The 13,965-nt window shown below is 31.2% G+C and overlaps 2 protein-coding genes across 6 annotated transcripts in view; both read left to right on the top strand.

Annotated features, from left to right (window-relative positions):
• LOC108913616 overlaps positions 1–10,635 on the top strand; it is a 30,134-nt gene extending 19,499 nt beyond the window's left edge. The window contains exons 1-4 of one of the 4 annotated variants that reach the window (XM_023456221.1): positions 2,354–2,592; positions 2,755–2,804; positions 5,561–5,987; positions 7,165–10,635. In XM_023456221.1, the coding sequence (XP_023311989.1) occupies positions 5,569–5,987; positions 7,165–10,360 (3,615 nt within the window). In that variant the 5' untranslated portion in view covers positions 2,354–2,592; positions 2,755–2,804; positions 5,561–5,568 and the 3' untranslated portion in view covers positions 10,361–10,635. Of the gene's footprint in view, positions 1–2,353; positions 2,593–2,754; positions 2,805–5,560; positions 5,988–7,164 lie in introns of those variants that run through there. The other 3 variants (XM_023456223.1, XM_018719183.2, XM_023456222.1) reach the window with 3 other exon arrangements.
• Positions 146–1,929, top strand: LOC111691272. Of its 2 annotated transcripts, none has more exons than XM_023456224.1 (2): positions 146–808; positions 1,075–1,929. In XM_023456224.1, exons 1-2 carry the CDS (start codon positions 386–388, stop codon positions 1,300–1,302), a joined length of 651 nt encoding a protein of 216 aa, XP_023311992.1. In that variant the 5' UTR covers positions 146–385; the 3' UTR covers positions 1,303–1,929. The 2 variants fall into 2 exon arrangements, with proteins under 2 accessions (XP_023311992.1, XP_023311993.1); XM_023456225.1 differs by having other exon boundaries at positions 146–643.
• Positions 10,636–13,965: the final 3,330 nt, after the last annotated feature.

The raw sequence follows: 13,965 nt of genomic DNA on the forward strand, positions 1-13,965 counted from the left end.
ATCACAGGGTATTTTATATTTTAAAAAAGTATCTGCCACTCCAAAAGGAATGTATTATCAAGGGAACAAATTGCTCTAAAACTATTAGAAATGTGACTGAAGAGGCTTATGCTCTAAAATCCATAATGAATTAATAGACTTTTTCTACACCCGTATTATAACAATGCACTTATATGCCCATAATCCGTTTCATAATGATACCCATTACGATACAGATTTTTCATTACGATACAGATTTTTAATCAATAGAAACCCATAATTTTTCAATCAAGCATGCTGTGCATTTGACGTTTATCCTAGGTTCCTATGTAATTATTTTAGATGTCAAAATCAGTACGTATTAAATTTTCGTAGATACCTAGCTAAACTTCGATAATTTATCAAAATGTCTGATATCAGCGATATAGAATTACCATCGACTCCTCCACACATATCGGAGAAAGCAGAAAATGCAGTTCAAAATATTTTACCCCAAAAATCTAAGAAAGTGTACGAAAAACTTTATCAACGGTTTATGGACTGGAGAAATACAAATAATATTTCGACATTCTCCGAAAATGTTTTAATTGCTTATTTTCAAGAATTGATGGAAACTATGAAATCATCTAGTACATGGACACATTATTCAATAATAAAAACGTTGGTAAATATAAACCATAATATAAACATTTCTAAATATAAGAAACTACAAGCTTTATTAAAGCGAAAGTCCGAAGGATATGTTGGAAAAAAAGCAAAAATATATTCACCTGAACAAATAAAAACGTTTATCGACGAAGCACCCGATGAACGGTTTTTATTTTTAAAAGTAAGTATCTATCTAACATTGCATTTTTAAAAAAAATTCATGATTACATTTTCCATTCGACTCATGCATGATAGGTATATTTCATTAATTTCGAGCAAACTAATGAACCGAACTCGTGGCCGAGCGGGTTAAGGCGCTCAATTTGGACTAGACTACAGTATGAGATCCGGGTTAGAAACCAGCCTAGGTCATCCTGCTTTTTTTTTTATTTTTCTTTTTTTCTTTTTTTTTTCTTCTCTTTATTTATTATTGTTGTTTTCTTTTAGGTAGCAATGATTTTTGGAATAATGGGAGCATGTCGAAGGCATGAACTACATGACCTAAAATGTGAAAATGTCAAAGATATGAATGGAATCTTAATTATTAATGTGATAGAAACTAAAACAAAAGTACAACGAACATTTACAATTACCGGCAAATACTACGAAATTAGTAAAAAATATCTGAATCTACGGCCTAAAATTTGCCCCACCCCATCTTTTTTCGTTAATTAAGTATTTAAATGGAAAATGCACAATTCAAAACATTGGTATTAATAAATTTGGTGATATAGGGAAGAAAATAGCAACATATTTAAATCTGCCTGATCCGAATTTATATACAGGGCATTGTTTTCGTAGGACATCTGCAACCGTATTAGTAGATGCCGGTGGTGATATTACTACATTAAAACGCCATGGTGGCTGGAAATCCAATTCAGTGGCAGAAGGCTACATTGAAAATTCGGTTCAGAATAAAATCAGCATTTCCAATACAATATTGAACTCTATTGAGACTAGCAATAATGAAATAAATGTAAATATTCCTTCCACTTCCAGATCAGTGGGACCTGGAATAAACTTTTCAAACTGCACAATAAATAATCTTAATATTTTAAAAAAATCGGATTAATTACAATTATTATATGTTGAATATAAATACAAATAAAATGTTTATAGTTTTCTTGTATCTATGGCAATACCAATACCCGAGGTATTAATTACAATTTTGTAGATTTTTTTATAGAAATACGAATAATTACTGTTACCTATTGTGTTCAATAAAAATATAAAATTTATGGTTTTTGATTATTTATCGGGTGTAGAAAAAATAGCGTATGCAACTCTCATGTAATGGTTATTAATACACTCCCATAAACCATACGAAGCTCGCCTTCGGCTCGTTTCGTATCCCGGTTAATGCTCGTGTATTAATAACCATCATTACATGATCGTTGCATAATATACTATTAGTCAAAGGTTTTCGAGAATGTTGAAATTAAAAATATATATGTAAGTATTTCTTATTCAAATATATCTGAAGATGTTTGGCATAAATTGATGGGACTCTAACTCGAAAACCAGTGGCTTTAAATGTGGAATTCCTAAACCTTTTTTGTTTAAGGAACACTTAGGTAAGGAACAAACTCTTGAAATTATGATATGACTAAAAAATACGAGAATACTCGTATACACGTCGCCGTCGCCTACTCAAATGAAAAGACACGAGCTGCCACTGTTTTCCAGTTAGTCTAAAACCATTTCTCTAATATGAGTCAGTCGCTGTTAGTCGCTTAGATACTACACTACAACTAAGTTGTTTTAATTCGTTACTAATGTTTCTATCTATATCTCATCATCTATGAGTGTTTACGTTTATCTTAGATGCTGAAGGATAATATAACATAATACGTATTTCTACTAAAAAATAATATTGGAGCTTTAACCTACTCAAATACACCGATTCAGTGTATCAACTGGGAATATAAATGGAATAACATTAACTCATATTGTGCAATTTTTTAGGTAAGAACCATTTATTTTGAAATGTTTTGTGTATAGATAAGTAACTATGTTTATTCGTACATCTTTCCACTCGTGAAAAAAAAAAACAAAACTATTAAACACAAACCCAACAGGATTAATTAAGGGTTATTTTTATAAAATCATGTTCGTTTTCAATTTCAGTTACGCAGAAAGAGTAGGGTGTTTACAAACGTGGAGAGAATTTTTTAATGGTAGGTAGGACGCATTAATAATAAACATTCTCAATAATCACAGCACAGGTAATCCAAACTAACAATTTTATTTCGCTGTCGACATTTTAATCTTTATTCAGGCACAAATTATACAGTTGGCCGGGTTAACAGCTAGTGTCTAAATGTTCGCGTGCAAGACTTTCTCAATTCTTAATAAAGAAATTTAAACTGATAGACCTGATTAGGTTTTTCTATACAGGGTAGCTCATCGAAAACGTGCCGCAAGGCATTACAGGGTAGTAATGAACTTTTCGTCCAAATCCAAAAACAGGTAAAGTTTGCTTCTGAGGGGGACAACTTTTGGCGCAAAAATCATAGCAAAATCTTCAACCCCCTAAGTGGGGGTGCCATCCCCCAAATTTTTTTAAATGGGAATGGGGGGTCAATTGGGTAGTCATTAGAAAGGGCTTTTAATTCTCTATACATCGATTCTTACTTTTTGAAAATCGATCCATTATTTTAGAAAATATGCAGCTTTGAAAATACGAACAATATTTTTGACGAGAAATGCGAAAATCGATTTAATTTTACTTCAAAACTTACGGTATTAGCTTGGTAAATTCCTTCAAAAGAATTCGCTGTTTTTTTTTCTGATTTGCGAATTCTTTAGCCTGATTTTGGTGAGCAAAAAATTGTCCGCTTTTTGTTTCGTATTTAGATAGGCCACAAGAAGTTGCTAGATAACTGTCTTGTGACTTGTAGTTGAAGAGTACCAATACTGCCGAGTCTTTTAAATTGATTAATTATGGTGTACTCAATTCCAGAAAGAGTAGAAATTATTGAGCTTTTTTTCAAAAACAATGAATGCGGAAATCGGGTCGCCGAACTGTTCAACCAACGGCATCCTGAGAAACATGCGTCTGGAAAAATTGTTCGCGAATTGGTGGCCAAATTTCGCGAAACTGGCTCCGTTCATAACAAAAAGAGGCAGGTTGAAAATCCGGTACTAAATGAACCTACGGAAATAGCGGTATTGGGGCAAGTGGCAATGGATAGTACGCTGAGTACAATGCAATTGGCTACTGCGACAGGAGTGAGTCGTACAAGTGTCCAACGAATATTAAAAAAATACAAATTCCATCCTTATAAGATTCGGCTAGTGCAAGAGCTAAATGAAGACGATTTTGATCGTCGTTTGCAATTTTGCGAAATAATGACTGAACGAGCGATAAACGATAATTTCCTCTTTAATGTGTGTTTTTCGGACGAGTGTACGTTCTTCTTGAATGGTTTAGTGAATCGCCATAATTGTCGTTACTGGGCTGATACCAATCCAAGGATTTTCCATGAGACACACTCCCAACACCCCCAGAAGTTGAATGTATGGGCAGGTATTTTTGGAAATTCCATTGTAGGTCCTTTTTTCCTTCCTGGAAATTTGACAGGCGATATGTACTTGGATTTACTACAAAATGTCATCGACCCAGCTCTAACAAATATCATAGAGGACGACCCTGCTTACAATGAACACGAACTGATTTTCCAGCAAGACGGAGCTCCTCCACATTACTCGCTCAATGTGCGCAATTACCTAAATGAGACGTTTCCAGGACGCTGGATAGGACGAAGAGGTGCAATTGAGTGGCCCCCTCGGTCACCCGACTTAAATCCTTTAGATTTCTTTCTCTGGGGGCACATTAAAAGCAAAGTTTACAGCACTCCACCTGATACCTTGGAAGATCTGCGAGGACGAATCATTAATGTATGTCGCGAAGTAACACCGCAAGTGCTCCAGAATGTTCGACAACGGTTTGAAGACAACCTGTATCATTGTATGCAAGTTGGCGGACAACATTTTCAGCATTTACTTGACTAATACCGTAAGTTTTGAAGTAAAATTAAATCGATTTTCGCATTTCTCGTCAAAAATATTGTTCGTATTTTCAAAGCTGCATATTTTCTAAAATAATGAATCGATTTTCAAAAAGTAAGAATCGATGTATAGAGAATTAAAAGCCCTTTCTAATGACCCCCCACTTGACCCCCATTCCCATTTGAAAAAATTTAGGGGATAGCACCCCCACTTAGGGGGTTGAAGATTTTGGTATGCTTTTTGAGCCAAAAGTTGTCCCCCTCAGATACAAATTTGACCTGTTTTTGGATTTTCGATGGGCTACCCTGTATATTAATTGTACGAAAACTACCTAAATCCCAAACAGGATTTTATTAAAGTTATCTCTGGCTGTTACGTCTCAAAGTGGATTCCAAACTCCAGACTCTTGAATTAACGTTAGCTCCTTGATTTCAGGATCCCAGATTTCGTTATTTTTTCTATTTGGCTGGCTGCCCATCTAGAATATAAGGCCCGTTCAAATTTCGAAGCACTAGCACTAATATAAAGAAGTATTTAAAAAATCACATAGAGAGATTGGTAGTCACAAACATAATGTTATAGATTTGGGGAGTAAATACTATATTCAACACATTAATTATAAATACAGCATTGTGTTTGCAGTTAGTAGGCACATTTCCAGAACTTTCCGAAGAACCTAGATAAATAGTTGATTATAATTCTTGAAGCTGATCATGCGTTTTGAGATTTGTGACTTCAGCTCGTCCAATGGCGATCAGCGCTGTAATAAGAATTTTTTACTTGTGCTTTTGCGTATTAAAATAGATAATGATCCTAATAAATATATAATTTAAATTATTAATTTCAAGAATTGATTATCTATTGTTTCATTACTACTTTGTAAACTTTTTAAACTCTAGTTGAACTAACTATTTTTTTTTAGCATATATCATGGCCACGTCAGATTTTGTGACACAATTTTACAATTTAGAAGGTGATTTGGTATCGGAAAGAAAAAAGAATTTTTTTAAACTTCTAAAAACGCAACCTTCTCTAAATGAAGATGATTTGAAGAGTTTATGCCCAAGAACACATCTAGAAAGGCTATTTCAAATTGACATATTTATTCATTTTAAAATGTCTTCAAAATTACTGGAAGTAATTAAAGGAGGAAATGAAATATTTATAAGCAAGATTTTAAAACATCCCACGCTTTTATTGGAAATTTTTGGGAAGATTTCTCTAGAGGCTTTTGTTAATGATTTTCTTCCAACCACATCTTATGCATTAAGAATGAAGATACTGAAGAGACTTTCTTTAGTCTTGAGCGAATCCCAGATGGACGAGATTGTTTCTTCAGTACATAAACGGTAAGATTTTAATTATATCTATGTGACTTATTTTTTAATGTCTGTATCTACATATACATAATATACAATGTCCACACATTGTTGCTTTATGCTTATGTGGACTACAGTGTTATTGTAGCTATATGTTCGCTACATTCAGTATCCGCGTTAAAATAGCTAATATTAAGACGTCACTAACCGCTGCCTTACGACTCATTTGCATTCAGCTAAGAAATTTAAAACACATCTGTGTTATGTGGGAAGGCAAGCACTAACTGTGCTGGAGTCTCTCTGACGTCTTGTGGTGACAGAAATGGTGTCCCTGTTTTTTCACTGTTAAGCAAGCAATGACGGAGGATATGTATAAAATCTTCGTCTTTGCATCAGTATATCGTGCTGGCTTACAAACCAGTTCAGGAACGTATGTTCTCCAATTTCCAGTGCAGTGGAAAAAGAGCATCAAAGAGCATCAGTGTATAACTTTCACACACAAACAATGGACTACTTTACAGTAGTTGTACACTACTTTGTAAAATTACTAGTATGATATACTTCGTCTATTTACAATAAAACATTTCATTTACACCACTATATATGATGGTGCGAGCTGTATTTAAATCTTGCATTATACTGGGTACCTCAAGAAATATTTCTCATACAAAACTAAAACAATCATTCTCTTTCAACACGGAGCCTTTTTTATTTTGTTTTCTAGATACAGGAAGTTATTTTTTCCATTTTCTTATATATCTCCAAAATATATTTAGTCGTTTGATTCAAATTCGAGTTATGAAAATTGCTAATATTATATATCTTAACATTAAAAGAATTGGATAAGATCAAGGCTGCACACACGGACTGTCAATGAAATAATTTTGAAAAAAAAATGAATTTGATAGTACAGAGTAAGAGATTATTGTATCGAAGACTAAATCTGCAGGTGCAACTGATGGCCATTTTCACTTTTCTGTGATTCTGTTCAAATTAATTTAAAAAAAAAATAACAAAAGTAAAATTGAAGAAGTATAAAGTGATGACTTTCAAAACATATTAACATAACTCGCTAGATAACTGCAACAACAAAAAAGATAGCACACTATCTGGTCATAGTGCTACCGTCGATTGCTACCAGAGCGCTTTAGTTTTTTGTTTGTTCAGAAATCATTTGTTTTCCTAATTCGTTATATCTTATTTACAGGTACGGACTTAACATAGCTACAAAACTAATCCACACATGCAGTTCAAAGAAGATTAAAGACTTTTTGTCTAACCATGAAGTGGTCCTGAAACCAAGACAGGTTAAATTTATTTTTGATAAAGATACTGAACTATTTTTATTCTATATAAATTATTACAAGACATTACCAGAAAAATCAGAGTATAGTCACACAAATGTATGTCAATACGTCGCGTTAAAAAATCCGAAAATGTGGTATAAGCTACACGAGGAACACTCCATTTCTAAAATAAATTTAGGACGCAGAACAAGTAAAAACTTTTTACGTCACAGTAATGACGATTTTCTTAGTAGTATCAAACATTATTCGGAGTTTTTAAAATTAGATGTTATTGTTCGAAAGTTGCATGGTAATTTTAAAGAAGTTTATTTTGAATTCTTTCCAAGAGATACATATAATATAAATACATATAATTTTTCCCACAAACTACTTCGACATTACCCAAAAAACAAACAGTGGGATATGTTTGCGCAAACCTATTTAAAAGTCTTTGGAAATAATATTTTAGATAACTTAATTTACTTGAATTCGGATTTTATAAAGTTGTTTCCAAATAAAACTGTCATGAACAAATGGGCAGAAAGACACTATAAAAAACACAAATCAAATGACTTGTTAAAATATTGTGATCCGAATACAACGATTCCTTTGATTAAAGAAAAAATTAACGTTACGTCAGATATTTACGAACGAAAAATGTTAGTAGTACTCTTACTAGAAAACTGTCAGAAAAATGAAGATTATACGTCATTAGAAGCGGTATTAAAATATATTTGTTTTCGACATCGAAACGAAGACAATACTTCAGAAATTCTTGATAAAATTAGGTATTTATTTAAATTGGAGAAACTTAATCAAAACCACTGGAATCACGTAACTGAAATGCTTACAATCTTAAAATTAAGAAAACAGTTGTATTACGGTACTGTTACATTTTACTTAAAATATGTAGAATATTTAATTCTCCATGGAAAACCTCATCGAAAAGAACTGATAAGGTACATAAAAGAAGCAAATAGAAACAGTCTTTATGTTGATTTAGAAAATAAAAAAGTCAATAGGCAAATTTTGATTGAAATAATTAGTAACTATCGAAAAGTGGAAGAAATCGATGACACAAAATTTAATGAGAAATTTATCAATATCTTAATTGATTTTAATGAAAGTAATACTGAATATATTATTGATTTATCAGATTTTCCAGGATTTCTTCCATACATAAAGTCAATATTGGATTCTGATTATACGACGTTGGAAGACAATGAGAGGAATCTATTAATTAAGGTTATCAATTATAATTTTAAGTTTCCAGAAAAGCCAATAATAGTAATTGAGGAAACTCGACTTCTTGAAATATTTCAACAAGATATTGAAAAAAGCTTTAATTTTGGCCATATTGTGGAGATGAGTATAAAAAAACTGGATCGATCAGAATTTGACAATAACATCATCGAGTTATTTTGGGATAACCTAGAAAAATTTAAATATATTGATTTCTGTCGAAGCATTATAAACTGGCTATTTCTAAATAATCCAAAAGCTATAACTCCTTATTTCGATTTGATATGGATGGCGAACCAAACGTACATTAAAATTAAAGAAATTAAATTTATGTCTCATTTGGGTTTCGACAAGAAAATTGTAGCCTATTGCACCGATAAGTTGACATGGCTTGATGATTTCTTGAAAGATATATTTAAAAAACAGGCTCCTAGCAGTACCAAAATGGAAACTAATAGCGAACCCAAGAAAGAAATTGACCTAGATATGTATAAAAAAGTAATTGAGTATCTCTCTATATTATTAACAACAGATGAGTACATCGAAGTTATTTCGAAACGATTTCTACCTGTTAAAGAAAAGATAAATCTTGCTGATGAAGCGTTAAATCAAATGTACTACTTACAATGTGAAGTTGCAGGATCCTTGAAGAAACTGCATGAACCTGTAATTGTTCTTCCTACGTTGATGAAGTTCTGCGTAGGTGACTATTTGCAGTCTGCCTTGCCCTCACTCTATAGTGTTTGCTATAGAGCTCCAGAGGAACTGCTGTATTCCTACATGGATGTATTATCCAAAAGAGCAGTTTCCGTGAAAAAGCACGTATTGTTTTTAAGTTGCGAGGTTCTGAATTATGATTACGCTTTAAGTATGTTGCGGAACTTTGACGAAAATCATATCTCCAGTCAGAAACATGTATTCTCTGCTACCTTAAAATATTTTTGTAAAAATCCTTGTGAAGAGTTGCTAACTTTGGTGGCTTTGAACTTAAGTACAATTGATAAAAATGACGATGAAACGTTAACGAGGTTGGTAAAAATTGTTGTACCAAAAAAATATAAAACTGTGTATATCCAAAAATGTTGGTATTTCTTTGAAAATTTAAGAAAGAAAGATATTAACATACAACAATATTTACAATTATTTTTAAATGCTATTTTAGATTCAGATGACGTTTTATTATCTTTGACAATTGATTTTTATAAGCACGTTATTACACATTATTTTAAAAATCCTCCTAAGGATGATCACAATTTATACGGCATTACCCGCTTTGTGTGTTTTTTTTTACGAAATGTGAGATTAGAACAAGCTGGCAATTTCAAATTGATTTTTGATATCATTCTCTCATTTCCAACACACGCTATTAAATCATTTTTTGATAATTTCTATGACTTAGCGACAGACGATGTAAAAAACAATAATAAAATTGATACAGCTAATAATTATTATATAGAACTGTTTAAACAACATTGGTCCAATACTTTTACGCCCATTAAAATGTTCAATGAGCACGTGTTACTTGATTTATTATATTTTAAATGTAAATCATCTGACAATATTGTCAAGAATTATGCAAATGAAGTATTGATTTATTTAGAAGAATTAATTGCAGAATATGGGCCCTATATTTATTATAAATTTAAAGACTTAGTGTTGCACAAACACACATTCACTAAAAGGGAAATATATTTATTTCTTTATAATATTCTAACAATTAAAAATTCAACTATTAATTATATATTGGTTATTGATTTAATAAAAGGTCAGTCTCGTGATAATGATGTAGATGATATTCATAGTAAAATTATGGAAATTTTAAAGAATTCAGATCAGCTTATTGTGTCTGTGTACTTTAACAGTTATTTTGGATAGAATGTATGAATATGTAAATATACGGGGTAAGTCGTGCCTTAATGGCAGACGTCAAAATATAGCGATTGAGCCAAACATGCCTTAGTCAATTGTTGCTCCTTTTCGTTCTACAAGGTGTTAAAATTGAAAAGATATTTTCGATTTTTTGCTATATTTTAAGTATGTATGGATCGATTGTTATGATTGTAGATTTATGTTTGTTGAGGTGACAAATACGAATATGCAAACAGTGTTGGGGTCACGTCTAGGGTCGCTAGTTATACTGTCCTATCAATGTGAAAATATGTTTTGTATTTTATAATTTTGAATTTTGAAAGTTAGAAATGTTTTTACAACAATCTGCCATTAAGCTGTGTACCATTATTAATTACTCACCCTGTATATTAATTTCTAGTAATGCTTGAAAAAATTATATACAAGATAAGTACATAGTAACAAACTTTAAAAGTGAAAAAATTTCATTTTTACTTGTACATTATACTGCTATGTAGGAAGAAAATAAATCATGTTGGATTACTGATAATTAATCATTTCTCTAAATATTGTGATTGTATTTTCTATTTATAAGCTTTGTACTGATTTTTTGTTGTTATTAATATATATTTTATGTACTATTTAATGTGTTTGTATACTTGACATGTGTTTTTCCAGTTAATAGATCCTTGAAATCGTTTAAATATGTAGTCTTTCTTCTTCAGATTAGAAAAAAAGTTAAAAATTGCTCTGTGTGACACAGCTCAATAAGAAACTGCACTTATTACTTATTATTACTTATTATTGCTTATTTATAGAATAAGGATAATTATTACTCTATAATTATTCTGTTCAGAAAGCTGAATTTAAAGAATTAAATTGATGTTAATTAAAGGCACTTTCAGGCAAATGAAATCGACAGTTACTTATGTTTTTTGAATTACCTACTTATTTCGAAAGAAATTTTATTATTTTTAGATTATTAAAATATACATAGTTATGACAAAGTATTAATTAAAAAAAAAACTAAACGTAACTCTGTTAATACAAATTTTTGGAAACATGTCAAGAACTTGTACCACTATTTTTATGAATAAAAAATGACTTTTTGTGCTACTAATGATTGAAATTTTGTTACGGTTTATAGTATTTATATAATTTATTTATGAGTGCCTTTCTGCGACTTTCATATTTACGTTATTTTATAAAATTAAATTGCATGAAGGTATTGCATAAATATATTTTTAAGTAAATTAAAAAAATATATTAATTTTTCATTATTATTACATAGTAAATGAAAGCAATAATACAAAAGAAACATAGAAACAAGAACGAAACATATTTAATATTATACAATTTTTTGAATGTTTATGATCAATTATTACAAGAATCGTTGAAGATATAGACTTTGAAATTGGTGGAGTGCTGTTTCCTCATTGGTGCTACATACAGGTAAAATTTGAACAAAAACTAATGAGGAACGTCGGAATTAGAGAAGTCTGAAGTCAAATATCAAATGTAAAAGTTATTTGAATTTGCAAAAAAAAATACTTATTATAACCCCCCTTAAAAAGTCCCCTTTCAAAGAAAAGTAGTGAGGTAATCTGCACCTACACCATACTTAGTTTTCACTAATACTTTCTTCTTAGCTCCAGGAAGGACGACGATGATCCTTCCCTTGGGCCAACGAAGAGGGGGAGCATCGTCCTCTTTTGGAAGCACCGCAAAACCCACAATTGATGATAGATCTATATCAAACTTCCATTTGATCCCCTACTGACGTTAATGTAGGTCACATACCTAAAGAAGTGTGATGTAGGTATCGATTTGTCCTAGTACAAAAATGTTGGGACATTTGACGTTATATGGTTGAATAGTGATTTATTTTTGAATTTTCCTCATTGATTTCTGGAATTGCGGTTAATGGCGTCTCTCCAATAATTATATAATGGCCTGATGTTAACGCTCCCAGGCCGTGTTTATTATACATACGACAAACATTCAAGGGGTTATTCCCTGGACTGTTCTAAGAATATTTTGTCCTCCGATGATTTTTGAAAAGCTGCTTCCGAAGATACAGGACGAGAAAAATAACATTTGATTACGGAAAATTACATGTAAAGCCTCTTAAACTACAAGAACTGTTGAAAATGACTACCTCCTGTAGTATAACGACCCTTGGTTCGACAAAAAATAAGTAAACGTAGTTGTGGCCAAAAATATGTGATCGTCATAAGGACTACCTACGTTGTGTGTATCCATTTTTAATTGACCGGAAGGCGCTGGCTACTAACATTGTAGAGGGGATGTATGGTTTAATTATATAAAACAAAAGCAGAGTAAATACACCTAACCTTTATTTACATACAATTCAAATTAAACATGTGACAAATAGAAAGAACAACANTTTTCCAGGTAATAGATCCTTGAAATCGTTTAAATATGTAGTCTTATTTCTTCACATTTGAAAAAAAGTTAAAAATTGTGACACAGCTCAATAAGAAACTGCACTTATTACTTATTACTTATTATTACTTATTATTACTTATTATTGCTTATTTATAGAATAAGGATAATTATTACTCTATAATTATTCTGTTCAGAAAGCTGAATTTAAAGAATTAAATTGATGTTAATTAAAGGCACTTTCAGGCAAATGAAATCGACAGTTACTTATGTTTTTTGAATTACCTACTTATTTCGAAAGAAATTTTATTATTTTTAGATTATTAAAATATACATAGTTATGACAAAGTATTAATTTAAAAAAAAACTAAACGTAACTCTGTTAATACAAATTTTTGGAAACATGTCAAGAACTTGTACCACTATTTTTATGAATAAAAAATGACTTTTTGTGCTACTAATGATTGAAATTTTGTTACAGTTTATAGTATTTATATAATTTATTTATGAGTGCCTTTCTACGACTGTCATATTTACGTTATTTTATAAAATTAAATTGCATGAAGGTATTGCATAAATATATTTTTAAGTAAATTAAAAAAATATATTAATTTTTCATTATTATTACATAGTAAATGAAAGTAATAATACAAAAGAAACATAGAAACAAGAACGAAACATATTTAATATTATATATATTAATATTATACAAGAATCGTTGAAGATATAAACTTGGTATTGTGCTATTTCCTCATTGTTGAGGTAAAATTTGAACAAAAACTAATGAGGAACGTTGAAATTAGAGAAGTCTGAATTTCAAATGTCAAATGTAAAGGTTACTTGAATTTGCAAACAATTTTCCTTATTACCACCCCCTTGAAAAGACTCCTTTCAAAGAAAAGTAGAAGGTATCTGCACCTACAGCATGCTGAGTTTTCACTAATACTACGCTCTTCTTATCAGCTTCAGGAAGAACGGCGATGATCCTTTCTTTGGGCCAACAAAGAGGGGGAGCTTTGTCCTAATTTGGAAGCACCGCAGAACCCATAATTGATGATTGATAGATCTGTGTCAAACTTCCATTTAGTCCCCTTTAGCTGACGTTGATTTAGGTCGCATACCTAAAGAAATGTGAGTAGGTATTCGATTTGTCCATCTAGTACAAAAATGTTGGGACATTTGACGTATATGGTGGAATATCATTGAGTGACTTAATTTTGAATTTT

The sequence above is a fragment of the Anoplophora glabripennis genome, unplaced genomic scaffold (assembly GCF_000390285.2).
Source record: "Anoplophora glabripennis isolate ALB-LARVAE unplaced genomic scaffold, Agla_2.0 scaffold1257, whole genome shotgun sequence".
Lineage (NCBI taxonomy): Eukaryota > Metazoa > Arthropoda > Insecta > Coleoptera > Cerambycidae > Anoplophora > Anoplophora glabripennis.

Excerpts from the sequence above, each read along its gene's own strand:
- LOC111691272 (XM_023456224.1), top strand. The coding sequence starts at position 386 with ATGTCTGATATCAGCGATATAGAATTACCATCGACTCCTCCACACATA. Across the intron at positions 809-1,074 it reads AACGGTTTTTATTTTTAAAA|GTAGCAATGATTTTTGGAAT; the intron begins GTAAGTATCTAT and ends GTTTTCTTTTAG.